Below are 16,670 nucleotides of genomic sequence, written 5' to 3'. Positions count from 1 at the left end.
CAATGTCTCTCTCTGCCTCACGAATTATGCGGGGTAAATACGTGGGATTATGGGGATAGGGTCTGGGTGGTATTGTTGTTGGTGCAGGCTAAATGGGCTGAATGGACTCCTGCTTTAAGGACTCTTTGATTACAGCATTTTAGAACTGGGCGTAATTGCACTGTTGGCTATTCTTGATGTTTAGACTTTGGTCTGGGAGTATTTAACATCAAAATGTTTGCAGTTTTTATTACTTTGTGTTTGAGAGGAGAGCTGCACAGCCAGTGGTACTGACTTGCCGAGTAGACTGTAATTTGAGCCCTTCCTTGTGTAGTGTCCAACATTAATCGGTGAACACTTAACTAATTATCACCTCATCTGAGGAAGTTATTCAGACTAAGAATGTTAGGTCTATTCTCCACAGTTGCTGTCAGATCTGCTGAGATTTTCCAGCATTTTCTGTTGTGTCACTAGCACCTTGATGTTTGTGGAATCTTGCTGGGTGTAAATTGGAGGATGCTGTGTTTTCTGTATTTGGGCAGGGGACCACATGGGGCTCGGATGGTTTAAATATAGACCAATAAAAAACTGAAATTAATTGAAATATTTAGTGAAAAGCACTTTTAAATTGCATACATTTTGAATAAAATGTTGTATTTCACGTGCAAATGATAATGCTTCCAATGAAAACTTCTTAAACTAATGAAAATTGCATTAAATGGTACCTTGGTGTGTTTTTATGAACTTTAAGAGATGAAATGATTTTGTTTGGAGAGCTCATTTGGAGAACATGAAAGGTGTGCCTCAGTATTTTTATAGTATGAAGGTGTGGTGTTATGGATAAAAGGTTGGGAACCATTTGCTTGCTTCTTCATCAGTGACTGATGTAGGAAAATTTTGAACATGGTTTCGTTAGTGTTGAACCACCTTGCTTTCTGACAGGAAGCTGGGATCAAGTGGATCCCTTAAGGGTATAGAGGGTATAGGAGTAGAACTAAAAGAAATCAGGAGGGCAAAAAAGGGACATGGGATTGCTTTGGCAGATCAGGCAAAAAAGAATCCAAAGAGCTTCTACAAATATACAAAAGAGAAAGAGTAAGTAGGGAAAGAATAGGACCTCTTAAGGATCAACAAGGTCACCTTTGTGCATGCAGATCTACAAGAGATGGGTGAGATCCTAAATTAATATTTTTCATTAGCATTTACTATTGAGAAAGGCATGGATGTTAGAAAACTGGGAAAATAGTGATATCTTGAGGAGAGTACATATTACACAGAAGAGGATGCTGGAAGTCTTGAAGTGCATCAAAGTAGATAAATCCCCAGGATTTGATGAAGTGTGTCCCAGGATGTTGTGGGAGGTGAGGGAGGAAATTATGGGTCCCCCAGCAGAGATATCTGAATCATTGACAGCCACACTTAAGGTGCCTGGAAATTGGACGGTGGCAAATGTTGTGCTTTTGTTTAAGAAGGGCTGCATGGTGAGCCTAATGTCTATAGTTTGTAAGTTGTTAGAAAGTATTCTGAGAGATAGGATCTACAGATATTTAGAGTGGTAAAGACTGATTGGGGACAGTTAGCATGGCTTTGTGAGTGGACAATCATGTTTCTCGAATTTGATTGAATTTTTTGAAGGAGTAACCAAGAAGGTAGATGAGGGCAATGCGGTTGACATTGTCTGCATGGACTTTAGCAAGGCCTTTGATAAGATACTGCATGGTAGGTTGTTGCATAAGGTTAAATCTCACATGATCCAGGGTGAGATAGCCAATTGGACACAAAATCAGCTTAATGACAAAAGACAGAGGGTGGTTGTAGAGGGTTGTTTTTCAAACTGGAGACTGGTGACCAGCGGTGTGCCTCAGGGATCCATGCTGGGTCCACTGTTAATTGTCATTTTATATTAATGATTTGGATGGAAATTTAGGAGGTATGGTTAGTAAATTTGCAGATTACACCAAGATTGGTGACATAGTGGACAGAGAAGAAGGTTATTTAGGATTGCAATGGGATCTTGATCAACTGGGCTAGGGTGCTGATGAATGGCAGATGGAACTTAATTTAGATAAATGCAAGGTGATACATTTTGTAGATTGAACCAGGGCAGGACTTAATCAGTTAATGGTGGAGCACTGGGGGGGAGTTATAGAACAAAAAGATCTGGGGGTATAGGCTCATAGCTCTTTGAAAGTGGAGTTACAAATGAGCAGAGTGGTGAAGAAGGCATTTGGCATGCTTGGTTTCATTGGTCAGAACATTGATTACAGGAGTTCAGACATCATCTTGAAGTTGTACAAGACACTGGTAAGGCCACACTTGGAATACTCTGTGCAGTTCTGGTTACCCTATTATAGAACGGATATTATTAAACTAGAAAGAGTGCAGAAAAGATTTACTAGGCTACTACTGGGACTTGATCGTTTGGGTTATAAAGAGAGGCTGGATAAACTGCGATTTATTTTTTTCCCCTGGAGTGTAGGAAGCTGAGAGGTGATCTTATAGTGGTCTACAAATGAGGAGCGTAGATGAGGCTGATAGTCAACATCTTTTCCCTACAGTCGGGGAGTTTAAAACTAGTGGGCATAGGTTTAAGGTGAGAGGCAAGAGATAACGAAAGGATCCAGACGGGCAGTTTTTTCACACAGATGGTTGAGTGTGTCTGGAATGAGTTGCCAGAAGTAGTGGTAGAGGCAGATACAATTTTGTCTTTTGAAGAGCGTTTTACAGTTACATGGGTAAAATTGGTATCGAGGGTAACGACCCAAACGCGGGCAATTGGGACTAGCTTAATGGTTAAAAACTGGGCAGCATGGGCAAGTTGGGTCGAAGGGCCTGTTTCCATGCTATAAACCTCTATGACACTGCAGTGTGCAAGAGCCTTTTGGATAGAAGCCTTGCCTTCAGTGCCAAATGTTATCAACCATGGGACACCAAGGTTGAGCAGAAGGCAGCCAGCACTTTACCATTATTGGCTGGAGTCAGCCATACTGGGTGGATTGTGATTATAAATTTTACCACAATCCAACTCATCTAATTAACAAGTGATCCAGATATGAGATCCCTTAAGGGAACAGTGCAAGCCTTCGCCCATATAAATGTAAGCTTGTTCATTTGTACTGCTGGTCTTAATCCCAGAAAAAAAGGAAGATTGTGTCTGCAGTAAGATAACTCCAACAAAAGGCATCAGTGACATCCTGTTTGAAGATTAAAGAATTATTTATTCCCAGTGGTTTTTTGATTTTAAATGGTTCAACTGGTATTGGGTCAATAATATTAATAACAGGGAGGGAGAAGTAACTGAAGATTTTTTACGGTTTACAAAAGTAAAAGTGGCACAAAAATGCTGATTGCAGAATAAGTTTGCAGTAAAACACATGACCCAAAATATGATGAGTATTCCACAAAAGAAATTGGCTGTGATGGGAAACATCAGTAGTGGTGAAGTGGTTATTTTTCAGCCTGGATGCTGGCATATGATGAGTTCTTCCAGGAGTTGATATTGGGACCCATGCTCTCACTGATCATAGAACCCGCCAGTGCAGAAGGAGGCCATTCAGCCCATCAAGTCTGCACAGGCAACAAACCCACCCAGGCTCTATCCTTGTAATCCCACATATTTATCCCTGTAATCCTTGTAACCCACACATCCTAGGACACTTTAGTGGCAATTTAGCATGGCCAATTCACTTAATGTGTTAATGACCTAGACTTTGGTGTACAGGGCACAATTTCAAAGTGAATGATATAAATTTGGAAGCATTGTGAACCAAGAGGAAGAGACTGTATAACTTCAAAAGGATATAGACAAGTTGGTGAAATGGATGGACAGATAACAGATGAAACTTAATGTAGAGAAGTGCGAAGTGATTCATTTTGGCAGGAAGAATGCAGAGAAACATTATAACTTTAAGTGCACAATTATAAACGAGATGGAAGAGTAGAGGAACCTAAGGGTATATGTGCACAAATTGGTGCAGCTGGTAGGCAGGTCAAGAGAGTGGTTCATTAAACATTCAGGATTCTGGGCTCTATAAATAGAGGCACAGTGTTAAAAAGTAAGGCAGTTATGATAAGCCTGTTTAAATATAGGCCTCAACTGAACATTGTGTCCAACTCACTACACCACATTGTAGGAAGGATGTCAAGGCATTAAGTGAGGGTGTAGGAAGTAATCACGAGAATGATTCCAAGGGTGAGGAGCTTCACTAGAATTTGTTCGAACTGTTTTCATGGGAGAAAAGAAGGAAGAGAAGCAATTTGATTGAGGTATTCAAAATCATGAAGGGTCTGGACAGAGTAGAGAGGGGAAAGCCGTTCCGACTGGTGGAAGGATCAAGAACCAGAGCGCGCTAACTTTAGCTCGTTGGAAAAAGAATCGAATGCGATACGAGAAGAAGCGTTTTTACGAAGTGAGTGGTTAGGATCTGGAATGCATTGCCGGAGAGAGTGGTGAGAAACAGATCAACGTGGCATTCAAAAGGGAATTGGATCAGCTGTGAAGGAAAAATTTGCGGGGCTACAGACAAATGCAGGGGAATGGGATAATGGTGCATTGTTGTTCTACAGAATCTGCATGGATATACCAAGTCTCCTGTGCTGTAACCAACCGTATGATTCTTGGTCCCAGTTCCCAACCAAAAGTAGGGAGAAACTACTCTACAACAAACAAACTGTCCTCTTTCTCTTATTCTTTGCAGCTTATAACGCCACCAGTAAACACCAGGGTGCTGGCTTTCCTGTCTTCAGTGGCAGGTGATGCATTGACACGCCACCTCAATGTGATTCTGCCTGCTGTGATGACTGCACTGAAGAACAAAATGGGAACCAGTGAAGAGCAAGAGGTGAGAGTCTGCAGGGAAGATGCCACAAACTGTGCAACCCTGTGGCACTACCAATGAGTAATAAACCCATAGCTTGTTTCCACACAGCACACACTCCTAGATGTTCTGGGGCCTTTGTATTATTAAGGCATCCACATGTGCAGCAGGGTTATCTTTTTAAGATTTTTGTTCAGATCAACATCAATTGCCCAGCTAAAGGTTTTAAAGGAAGTTGCATTGATTAAGCAAAGATTTAACCAGGAGAGCCATATTCAACCAACATTAACATCATGACATTTTCATAATGAATTTATTTTGAAGGTAGCTCCATGACAGCAGTAGACTATTATACACTGTCATCCTTTACCTTCAACGCCTGTGCCAGCATTCAACTCAAGTCATCCTCTAACGAAATGCTTTCCTTTTCTGTAGGAGCTGACTAACTGCCACACAGTGATTCTGTCTGTGGGGGATGAAGTTGGTCAGAGAGTCATCTTGGAGGATCTGCTGGAGGCAACAAGGAATCCAGATGTTGGGATGCGCAAAGCTGCAGCAACAATCATCAATGCTTACTGCTCGAAGACCAAGGTCGACTATTTCGCCCACGTCAGGAATCTGATATCCGGTTTGATCAGATTGCTTAATGACGCAGACGAGACTGTCCTGAATGAGAGTTGGGATGCTCTAAATGCAATAACCAAGGTACTAGCTCTTTGGATGTGGATGGTAAGGTGCCTTGCCGTGAACTACTTAAATTGCACTGAAGCTTTGTAATAGGATCTGTGACTGGAAGGAATTAACTGTCCACCTCTGGTACAGTATTCTTCCACTGCGCAGCCCACTGGATATTTCAGTGGACTGGCTCACCCTAAAGAGAAACCTAACTTGTGATTTATAAACTCTTACCGAAGATCTTTGGCATGTTGATTTATTTTTTAAATCCTGTTGACAGATACTTCAGTTTTATAATTTTTCCCCTCTATCAGAAGTTGGATGCCGGAAGCCAATTATCACTTGTGGATGATCTGCACAGGGATATCCGCGCAGCAGCTGCTGAGGCCAAGGGGGATCATCTGCTGGGGTTCTGCATTCCCAAGAAGGTAAGAGAATCCATCACTGGTGGCAAATTGGCACCTCCCGTAATTCACAATCTCAGGATATCCAAAAAATTGCTTTACAGAAAATGAACTACTTTTGAAGTGTAATCACTGGCATCATATAGAAAACGCAGTGGCCAGTTTGCACTCAACAAGCTGTGCCGTCAGAAGTAAATTATCTGTTTCAGGGAAGCTGATTGCAGGATAAACAATAGAACTAGTTCCTCAGAATCACTTAAGCGGACAGGCAAGTCTTCTGTGTGACATCTCATCTGAAAACCAACACCTCCATCAGGGTAATGTCTGATGCCAGCCTCGTCTTTGTGTGCATGTCTGTGCAGTGGGACCTTCTGACCCAGAGGCAAGAATGCTATCACGGAACCATGGTGATGAATGTCAAATGGGATGTGCTTGGTTAGCTGTATAGATGCTTTGGCATGTTCTCCCAGAATAGCTGGTGCAAATGAAATTTTGCTTTGTAATATATTTTTGGCAGTGCACTGGAGGAAAGCAAAATAACCTCAGGCCATGGGCCAAGCAGCTGAAAACTAAATTTTGAGACTTCCAGAAATAGAGAGACGTGGGATGATTTTGAGCTGCTGCATCTATGTTTTAGATTGACAGTGGACAGCAATTGCAAATAACTGAGGCCCAGAAATTTATTTGACAATTGATTAATACCTTCAAATGAAGCAGGTTTACTTGACTGCAGTCAGGCGGGTGGGAGAGGATAAGACAGTTTGGCGATGAGACTCAGGTAGAGGGATTGTGAGTCACATTACTTTCTTCCCAACAAATTAAACCTCGGTATTTTCACACGTTGCTATGGTTCTCATGGCACAATGACAGGGTGCTCTGTTTGAAACCTGAGATCTGATTAGTCAGTGAGGTTGTGCAAAGATTTGCTAACTTAACCAAAATAATTTGAGTAAATGATCAGAATATTAGTGTAGAGACGTGATAAAAGCTTGGTGCCTTGAATCAGTGCAGTGTTTTGTTGCAGGGTGTTACATCGATCCTGCCCATTTTGAGAGAGGGCGTGCTGACAGGAAACCCTGAACAGAAGGAAGAGGCAGCCAAGGCCCTGGGGCTCGTTATCAAGCTAACTTCTGCAGAAGCGCTGAGGCCATCTGTGGTGAACATCACTGGACCTCTAATCCGTATCCTAGGCGACCGGTTCAGCTGGAATGTGAAGGTGGCTCTCCTGGACACACTCAGTCTGCTGCTCAGCAAGGTAAGAGCATGGGGTCTCAATCAGATCCCTGTTGTTTGCAATATGCTCTGCCAGTCACCACCTAGTCCTTCATATTGAGAGAGGATGTGTTTTAGGGAATTAAGAAGCTGTTACAGAAGATGAGTAATGTTACGTTTGAACTTTTCTGGGGATGGTGAGATATTCTATACATTGACCAGGAACATGAAATTTGGTTAAACTTGGGAGAGAATAATTGAGTTGTGTGGAGTTTCATGTTGACACTAAAATGTATTTGCATTAAATAATCAAGCTTTACTGATGAAATATCACTGTGGATTCCACAACAATAGAATCCAGGTTTATTTGAAGAATACAGAACCGGGTTTTTTAATAACTGAAGCATATCTTTCAGGTTTCATTTTTTTGCCGTGTTTGTTTGTATTGCGATGTGTAGGTGGGGATTGCCCTGAAGCCCTTCCTTCCGCAGTTGCAAACGACGTTCACAAAAGCCCTGTCTGACACCAATCGTTCAGTCCGCCTGAAAGCAGCAGAGGCTCTTGGGAATCTGATAGTTATCCACACCAAGGTGGACCCGCTGTTTACTGAGCTTCTGAACTTAGTGCGAGGTGCAGATGATTCGAGTGTGAGGTATGTGTCATGCAAGGTATGAGCTGCAAATTAGAAGGATAAATGATCTCGGCAGGAACCTCATTTGCATTAGTCATCATGGGGTAGTTGGATTCTTCCACAGACATTTCAAGTTGCTCCATGAATAGCCTTGCTTCTAATGATTTTGATTTAATTTATTATTGTCACATGTATTAGTATACAGTGAAAAGTATTGTTTCTTGCATGCTATGCAGACAAAGCATATCCTTCATAGAGAAGGAAAGAGGAGAGCGCAGAATGCAGTGTTATAGTCATAGCTAAGATGTAGAGAAAGATCAACTTAACGCGAGGTAGGTCCATTCAGAAGTCTGATGGCAGCATGGAAGAAGCTGTTTTTGAATTGGTTGGTACGTGACCTCAGACTTTTATATCTTTTTCCCTATGGATGCACCTACAGGTGCATGGGGTCCTTGATTATGCTGGCTGCTTTTCTGAGGCAGTGGAAAGTGTAGACAGTGTCAATGGATGGGAGGCTGTTTTGCGTGATGGACTGGGCTTCATTCATGATTCTTTATCGTTTCTTGTGGTCTTGGGCAGAGCAGGAGCCATACCAAACTATGATGCAACCAGAAAGAGTGCTTTCTATGATACATCTGTGGAAGTTGGTGAGAGTTTTATATACCTTCATGGTCTCTGAAGGAAAGTGTTAGCAAAATGTTTTTTTGAACTTCACCTGTATCTGACTTAATTCTCATGCCAATTTCCTTAGTCCCTGAGTAAGTAGAGCGTTGGTGGGCTTTCTAACATAGTCCCACATGGAAGGATCAGGACAGGTTGTTGGTGATCCTGGACACTTAAAAACTTGAAGCTCTCGACCATTTCTACTTCATCCCTATTGATGTAGACAGGGGCATGTTTTCCACTACACTTCCTGAAGTCGATGACTATGTCCTTCGTTTTGTTGAAATTGAGGGGGAGATTATTGTCATTGAATCAGTTCACCAGATTCCCTATCACTTTCCTGTACTGGGTCTGGTCATTGTTTGAGATCTGACCCACAACATTGGTGTCATCAGCAAACCTGAGAGTTGATTTGGAGGGAAATATGGCCACACAGTCGTGGGTGTATAAGGAGTATAGTAAGGGCTGAAGACATAGTCTTGCGGAGCACTGGCGTTGAGGATGATCATGGAGGAGGTATTGTAACCTATCTTTAGTGATTGCAGTCTGTGGGATGGGGGTCGGGACTAGAATATTCCTTTAAGAATCTGATGCTCCACAATGTTAGTAGAAGCATACAGAACTATACATGAGCACCAGTCTGTGCTACGAGGTATTAAAGTAGTGCAAAGGAGAGAAACTGTAAAATAAATCCAAATTTGTAATCTCCCAAGATGAGTTATTGAATATGTTGAGAATGTGAGAAGAGCATTTCTATCATAAATGCTGCCAAATCCTTGAAGGATGCTGTTTGGTTAGATGACAGTCTGTTTATTCGAATGGAGTGAGGAAGTTGTGTACAAAGAATGAGGCAGAGCATGTCTACATTAACAAACTCTCATATCTGAGCCTTTGCGCAAGGGAATTTTATTAATTGTTTCTTTGTGAAGAACATTGGAACAGTTGGCATCCTTTGTATTGAGGGTTTATATACCTTCAGGGTCTCTGAGGGAAAGTGTTAGCAAAGTGTTTTTTTTTAAACTTAATCCATATCCATACTGATTGAATTTCTCCTTTCAGAGAGACTCTGCTTCAGGCACTGCGTTTTGTCATTCAAGGGGCTGGTGCCAAAGTTGATGGAACAATCCGGAAAAACATCACCACTATGTTGTTAGGAATGTTGGGGCATGATGAGGTATGGATGCAGTGGGTTCACTCATTACTGTATGATAAATAAGCCAAGTGACTTACTGGAATGTGGAAGTGACACTTTCTGAGGCAGTTTTATAAAATTGGGGGCAGTAAACCATGTTCTGTCATGCAAGGAATGTGACAATCACGTGATCTGTTGACGCTGACTGAACAAGTAACACCCTATAATTTGTATTGTTCCTTATACTGTACAGTAATGGCTGTCTCTTCCTCTCAGGATGCCACTCGCATGGCCTCAGCTGGCTGCTTAGGAGAGTTGTGTGCATACTTACCAGATGATGAACTCAGTATTATTCTAAAAAATCACCTTTTGGGTAAGTAATAAGCAACATGACAGCAGGGCCGGCAATTTGACTGTTGGTCAGACCACACTTGGAGAAGTGTACACAGTTCTGGTATCCAGCTGCAAGATGGTACAGTGGTTAGCACTGCTGCCTCACAGCTCCAGGGACACAGGTTCAATTCTTTGCTTGGGTCACTGTCTGAGCTTACATGTTCTCTCTATGTCTGTGTGGGTTTCCTCCGGGTGCTCCGGTTTCCTCCCACATGCTGGTTAGGTGTATTTTATTAACCCATGCTAAATGCTAAATTCTCCCTCAGTGTACTCGAACAGGCACTGGGGTATTGAGACTTGGATTTTCATGGTAACTTCATTGCAGTGTTAATATAAGCCTACTTGTGACACTAATAAACTTTATTTGTACTTGGCACGCCATAACATTCAAGGCTGTGGGCCAAATGCTGGCAAGTGCGATTAGATGGGCAGGTTAGGACCTTTCATGCAACAGTGCAAACTCGATGGGCCAAAGGGTCATCTTCTGCACTGTAATATTCTTTGATTCTGTGATCCATATTATATTAAAGAAAAGATATAGAGGTGTTGGAGAAAGTGCAAAAAAAATCCACAAGGATGATATCAAAACGAAGAGATTGTAACTTTTAATTGGGGGCTAAACACATTTAAAAAGTTCATGCGTGACACAAAGCAAGGTAGGGATTATGTAAGATGCAAAATGGTTTCTAAGGGATTTGGACAGACTGGTCAGTGGGCAGAAATGTGGCACATGGAACAAATGTGAAAAATTAGGTTATCCACTTTGGTAAGAGGAACAAATGCAGAGTATTTCTTAAATGGTAAGAGATCAGAAAGTATAAATGTACAAAGGGACTTCTTTGCACCTTCTCCAATGCCTCGCTATATTTTCTTTAATATGGATCACAGAATCAGCATACCGTAGTGCAGAAGATGGCCCTTTGGCCCATCGAGTCTGCATGGTTGCATGAAAGGTCCTGACCGACCCACCTAATAGCACTTGTCAATAAGTCACTGAAAGCTAACGTGAAAAGGTTGTAAGCAATTAGGAAGACTAATGGTACTTGCCTTTATTGCAAGGATTGCAGGAGTAGCCAAGTCTTGCTTCAGTTGTATAGAACCTTGGTTAGACCACACCTGGAATACTGTGTGTAGTTTTGGCTCCCTGGTCTTAGGAAAGATATTCCAGGGAGGAAATGCAGCAAAGGTTCACTAGACTCATTCCCCGGAAGGTGAGGCTGCCTACAAAGAGAGACTCGGGAAAATGGTCCTGTACATTCGAGAGTTTCAAAGAATGAGAGGTGATCTCATTGAATTCTACAGAATATTTAAAGGGATAGATGAGGCAGATATAAATAAGATGCTTTCCCTGGTTTGGGGCACCATATCAAAATAAAGAGAACTGAAATGATGAAAATTTTTATTATTCAGAGAGGTGGGACTCTACCCCAGATAGCTGTGGAAGCTCAGACATTGAATATGCTGGAAGCAATGATCTATATATTTCTATATGCCAATGGCATAAAGGGATACAGGGTAGTGTGGACAAAAAGTGTTGAGATGAATGTTTGGCTGCAAACGTACTGAATGGTGGAGCAGACCCAAAGAGCTGAAAGGCCCACTCCTGCTCCTGTATCCATGTGAAGAAAGACTGAAGACTGGGGCTCTCTCCTCTTAAAACAAAAGGCCAAGGGTTAATAAAATGGACGCCTTTAAGATTATAAAAAAATTTAATAAAGATTTGGGGATTTTTTTTGACTTGTAGGGGATTACATTGTCACAAATAAATCCAGTAGGAAATTCAGGATATATTTATTTATGCAAGGATTAATCGGAATGTAGAACTTGCTGCCATGAGGAACAGTTGAGGCAAATAGCATAGATGAACTTAAAGGGAAGCTAGAAGAACACATTCAGATGAAATGCTGATAGGTTTCCTCCCATCCTTTTTTATCTAACCCTATATGGAACATAAACACAGTCACAGACCAGTTGGGCCAAATGACCAGTTTCTGTGCTGGAGAGGAATGGAGGTATGTGTTTATGCCAGCTTGTCCCAGTCTTAAATTTTATCACTTCTCACTTAGTCTTTGAGATTAGACCTGACCAAATAATTCCCCAATACAGTAAGAAGTCTCACAACACCAGGTTAAAGTCCAGCAGGTTTATTTGGAATCATGAAATTATGGCGCGCTGCTCCTTCATCAGGTGAATGTCCACTCACCTGATGATGGAGCAGCACTCCAAAAGTTTGTAATTCCAAATAAACTTGTTGGACTTTAACATGGTGTTGTGAGACTTCTTAATGTGCCCATTCCAGTCCAACGCTGGCTTCTCCACATCACCAATACAGCAAAGAATCAGTGGCAATGGACATTTAAATTTCCTTTAATGTTTATGCAAATTAAACATGGTGATCCCACCAATTTTTAAAAATAACTTGTTTCCACGAATGCGAGTGAAAAATATAAACTCTGAATGCATAAATTGAATTGTCCTGTTGAAGTTTGGTCTGTGCATGCTTTACTTCCTGTTCGAAAGGCAGTCTGTGAGATGACAGTGAGCTCTGATGTATTTCAAAGGTACACCAATGTTTAGTGGATAGTCCTGCTCCTGGGTCAGAGGTTGCATGTTCAAGTCTGAGCTGGCACTCGGTGTTGCACTGTTGGACCTGCTGTCTTTCGGCTTGGTGAGGGGAGGTGGTGGTGGAGACAGGGAGTTCACGCTGGTGACTTGACCAAAATGTATTCTACAACCAACATTACAAACAGATTATCTCATTATTATCATGTTGCTGATTGTGGGAGCTTGCTGTGCACAAATTGGTTGCCACATTTCCAACATTACAGCAGTGACTTTGTTTCAAAAGCACTTAATTGGTTGTAAGTTGCTTTGGGGGTGTCGTGAGGTTGTGAAAGACACTGTTAATGCAAGTCTTTCTTTCCAGTTTTGCATTCAGGATCTGCTCAATTCTGCACTGAGTGCAAGGGCAGAGCTGTAACGTAAAGATATGCTGACAAGTTAAAATAAACAAAATACTACGGATAGTGGAATCTTGAGACAAGAACGGAGAGTGCTGGAAAAACTCAGCAGATCTGGCAGCATCTGTGCAGGGAGAGAAAACATTCTGAGTCTGTCTAACTCTACATCAGAACTGAAGAGAGGAAGAAATATGATAGATATTGAAGTATAGCTGTGAGAGATTGCAATCTTCAGAACAAAAGACAGGTGGTGTAGTGTGGGAGGGAGAACATAAGAAATAGGAGCAGGAGTAGGCCATCTAGCCCTTCGAGCCTGCCCCGCCATTCAACAAGATCATGGCTGATCTGAAGTGGATCAGTTCCACTTTCCTGCTTTCTCCCCATAACCCTTAATTCCCTTGTTTATCAGAAACCTATCTACCCGTGACTTAAATATATTCAGCGAGGTAACCTCCACCACTTCAATGGGCAGAGAATTCCAGATACTCACCACCCTTTGAGTGACCAAGTTCCTCCTCAACTCCGATCTAAACTGCGCCCCCGCCTTATTTTTTAGAAGGGGTGGGGGAAGACAGGAGTTATTGCTATGAGACAATAAATGTATGGAATATTTAAAAAGTTGCCTCTGCTGCTCTCTTAAAGCCAAAATCTTTAGAGTTGTCTTCAGACAACTAAAATTGGTGCAATGTGTGCTTCCTCCATCCAATTCTCAAAATCTCTCTCATTTTCTATCAAAAGCCAAATCTAGAGAATAACTTCTCCAATTTTAACATTGTGATCAATTTGTATACTGAAGATGTTGATGGTACCAGGAAACCAGTGTTCCTGGAGTTCTCAGAAGCATTTATAAAAAAGAATTGTCTTCAGGTTTGAAAGCAAAGATGCCTCTCTATCCTTGTGGGTCATACTGCTGGATTCTTCCTCAGATAATCACTGAGAACTTCAACTCTATTATTAATTATAGTTATCGTGTTCCACCAACAAGATAATGGTCGGCGTAGGCATAACGTTTGTATGTTTATTTATAAAGCGCTGTATCACAGTTAATAGCTACTTTTTTGCTATGTAAGATGTTTTTCCAAACACATGTAATGTCAACAGTCTGACCAGCTGAGCAGTTATGAGTCTTTTTTTCCCACAGCTGATGTATCGGGTATTGACTGGATGGTCAGACATGGACGGAGTGTGGCGCTCTCGGTCGCAATGAAAGCAGCTCCAAGCAAGCTATGCGTGCCCGAGTATAACACCAGTGTGCTGGACATAATTGTCGCCAGTGCTACAGCAGATCGGGTAAGCGACACTCCATTTTCCTGTTGTTTGTTAAATCCTGTGGACCTCAGTGGGGTTGTCCTGCAATCTTCTCATGGAAGAAAACCTGAATTTATCATCTTGTCATCCCTGGTGAAGCTTTTCCATTATTTTAATCCCTTTTTTACTTGGGCTGTGAAATCTGTCCACACTATTCTAACTGCAGCCTGTCTCTTACAATTCAACATTGACGTTTATTCTTTATTCCATTCCTCTGGTTATAAAATCGAGGAGTCTATTTGTCTTTTAAGGATCTTACCTCTTTTTAAGCCACTTTTGAATGACTCGTGTGCCTGGGCACTCAGAACCTGCTGCTTCTCGCTTTTAAAATCTTGCCATTTGTTGTACTTCCTTTTTTCTTCTGAAATGTTTGATTTAAATGTGTCTCCATTTAATGTATTCATCTGCATCTGCCCATCTTTCACAGTCCTCAAAAAATTTTATATCTCCTTATTGATTTCATCAGTATTCGCATCCAGATCACTTGCAAATGTAGCAAATAACTGTGGCCCGCCAAAGATTCCTGCAGAATCTCACTCGTTCTTTCCAGTTCTTTATTTTTGCTTCCTTCCGACTATCACTACTAATTCTGCATCACCTTCTGTGCCATTATCATCTTCAGAAATCTGTTTAATGGGGCATCTACTGATGAGCTTTTTGAAAATCCATATTAAATGTATCCACTGTTTTATGAATCCATCTATCAGAGTTATATAATATTGTTAAATCATTATCTTCCAGTAATGTATGCTGGCTGACCCTGATTGGCATGTGTTTCTCCAAGTCCTTGGTAATTTCATCCCATCTTAATTTACCAGCAACTGAACTCAGACGATCTGAACTGTACCTCCCAACTTATCCATGTTTTTTAAGAGGGAATGTCACATTCGGCACTCTCCAATTCTCCTGATGATTCAGGAGTTTTGTCTAAGCTCATGCTATTTCTTCCCTAGGTACCACTGCTTGGTATCTTTGGATATAAACCGTCAGGTTTCAATGATGTCTTGATCTAAAAAGTATCTTTGTTAGCATCATTTCTCTTTGAGGAGCACCCACAAGGACTTCTACGTCTGCCTCTAGTGGTCCCACAGTAACAGCTACCTCTACTTATATGGACCCTTTAATGTATTAAAATATCCTGCACTTCACAGGAACATAAGGACCAGCGTAAATGGTGCAAACTGTAGTGAATCTCTGGCATTCCCTCAATCTATCCTAAGTTTGCCTTCAATCCTTTAAGGTTTTGAGCCTTTTTTTATTAACCCCATTAATAGTCTGCCTGTCTTTTCCATTATGCCATTTTTGATCTTTTTTTACATATTAATAGCATTCTAAATTTCCCTTTATAAAGTTTTTTATATTACATTTATGTCCTGTTGACATTAATTAAGTTTCAAATTTTATCCAGTCCCCCTATCTGGTCTTTGATTAAGTTGTTTTTTTTATGTACTCTGATTCGTACCTCTTCCAATTCCTGTTTAAATACTTCCCATTGTTGGTCCAAATTTATTATTCCAGTTTCACCTGGCCAAAGTTTCCTGCCCAAAGTATTTTTTTTTCCAGGTAATTTTGCTTCTTTCTCTGTCTTTGGGCTAGGTCTATAAGGTAGTCATTCTCGCCTCACTGCTCCCAATACTTTTTGGGAGCCTACTTGTTTCATTACCATAAAATGAGGCTCCCTCCATGTCAAAGAAGCTACTTATTGACTGAGGAAAGAAACCCCTCCATTGACATTGCATTTCCCTATCCGAATCTAGTTTTGGATTATTAAATTCTCCAATCACAACTCTTATGAGTTATGCATGCCTGACCTCATTTGTCAAAGTAGTTCATTCCCCATTTCCTACCTGCTGTTTGCAATCTATAACACATTTCCAGATGGCCAATATTTGCTGTTCTTCAGCTCAATCTCATTGACATTATTTTAGTGCAGTGATAGGAACTTTACAGCCACACCTTCCTTATTCTATCCGTATCCTGCCTTACTATTATATCCAGAACTATTTGCTTCCTAATCCTGATCCAGCTGCAGTCACTTTCAGATATTGTCATTATGTCACAATTCTTTTTAATTTCCTGCGATGATTCTGGTTCCCCAATTGCTTATTCTGAGCTATAACATACATCTAAATTTAGATTTCTTCATTTTCAGTTTCCTTTGTATGCCTTCAATCTAATTTTTATTTCTAACTATCTTGTTCTGGTTTAACTCTATATGTTTCACTATCCCCAAGTCATACTTTGCTTTCTAAGCAGCTGTACTGCTAATCGCAGTTTTTCTTTTTCCTACCATATTAATTTAAACCCTTCTGCATGGCTTTAGTTGGCACCAGTAACAACTTGTATCTATATACAGCCTTTAATACAATAACAAATCCCAGGCCCTTCACAGAGGTATTCTAAGACAAAAGATAACAGCAAGCCAAATAAGGAGATATTGGGAAAATAAACTAAGGCTGACCAAAGAGGTTAGTTTTAAGAAGTGTCATTAAGGAA

At 41.0% G+C, this 16,670-nt stretch overlaps 1 protein-coding gene across 1 annotated transcript in view; it reads left to right on the top strand.

Annotated features, from left to right (window-relative positions):
- gcn1 (GCN1 activator of EIF2AK4) overlaps nucleotides 1-16,670 on the top strand; it is a 144,502-nt gene that overhangs the window by 118,482 nt on the left and 9,350 nt on the right. Inside the window, exons 48-55 of the mRNA XM_080208522.1 lie at nucleotides 4,677-4,820; nucleotides 5,232-5,501; nucleotides 5,786-5,899; nucleotides 6,900-7,130; nucleotides 7,546-7,739; nucleotides 9,441-9,555; nucleotides 9,790-9,886; nucleotides 14,008-14,156. Of these exons, the coding sequence (XP_080064648.1) occupies nucleotides 4,677-4,820; nucleotides 5,232-5,501; nucleotides 5,786-5,899; nucleotides 6,900-7,130; nucleotides 7,546-7,739; nucleotides 9,441-9,555; nucleotides 9,790-9,886; nucleotides 14,008-14,156 (1,314 nt within the window). The remainder of the gene's footprint in view (nucleotides 1-4,676; nucleotides 4,821-5,231; nucleotides 5,502-5,785; nucleotides 5,900-6,899; nucleotides 7,131-7,545; nucleotides 7,740-9,440; nucleotides 9,556-9,789; nucleotides 9,887-14,007; nucleotides 14,157-16,670) is intronic.

The sequence above is a fragment of the Carcharhinus amblyrhynchos genome, chromosome 20, assembly GCF_965287045.1.
Source record: "Carcharhinus amblyrhynchos chromosome 20, sCarAmb.v2.hapA, whole genome shotgun sequence".
Lineage (NCBI taxonomy): Eukaryota > Metazoa > Chordata > Chondrichthyes > Carcharhiniformes > Carcharhinidae > Carcharhinus > Carcharhinus amblyrhynchos.
The sequence above is the reverse complement of the archived record's forward strand: the minus strand, read 5'-3'. Positions and strand labels throughout refer to the sequence as shown.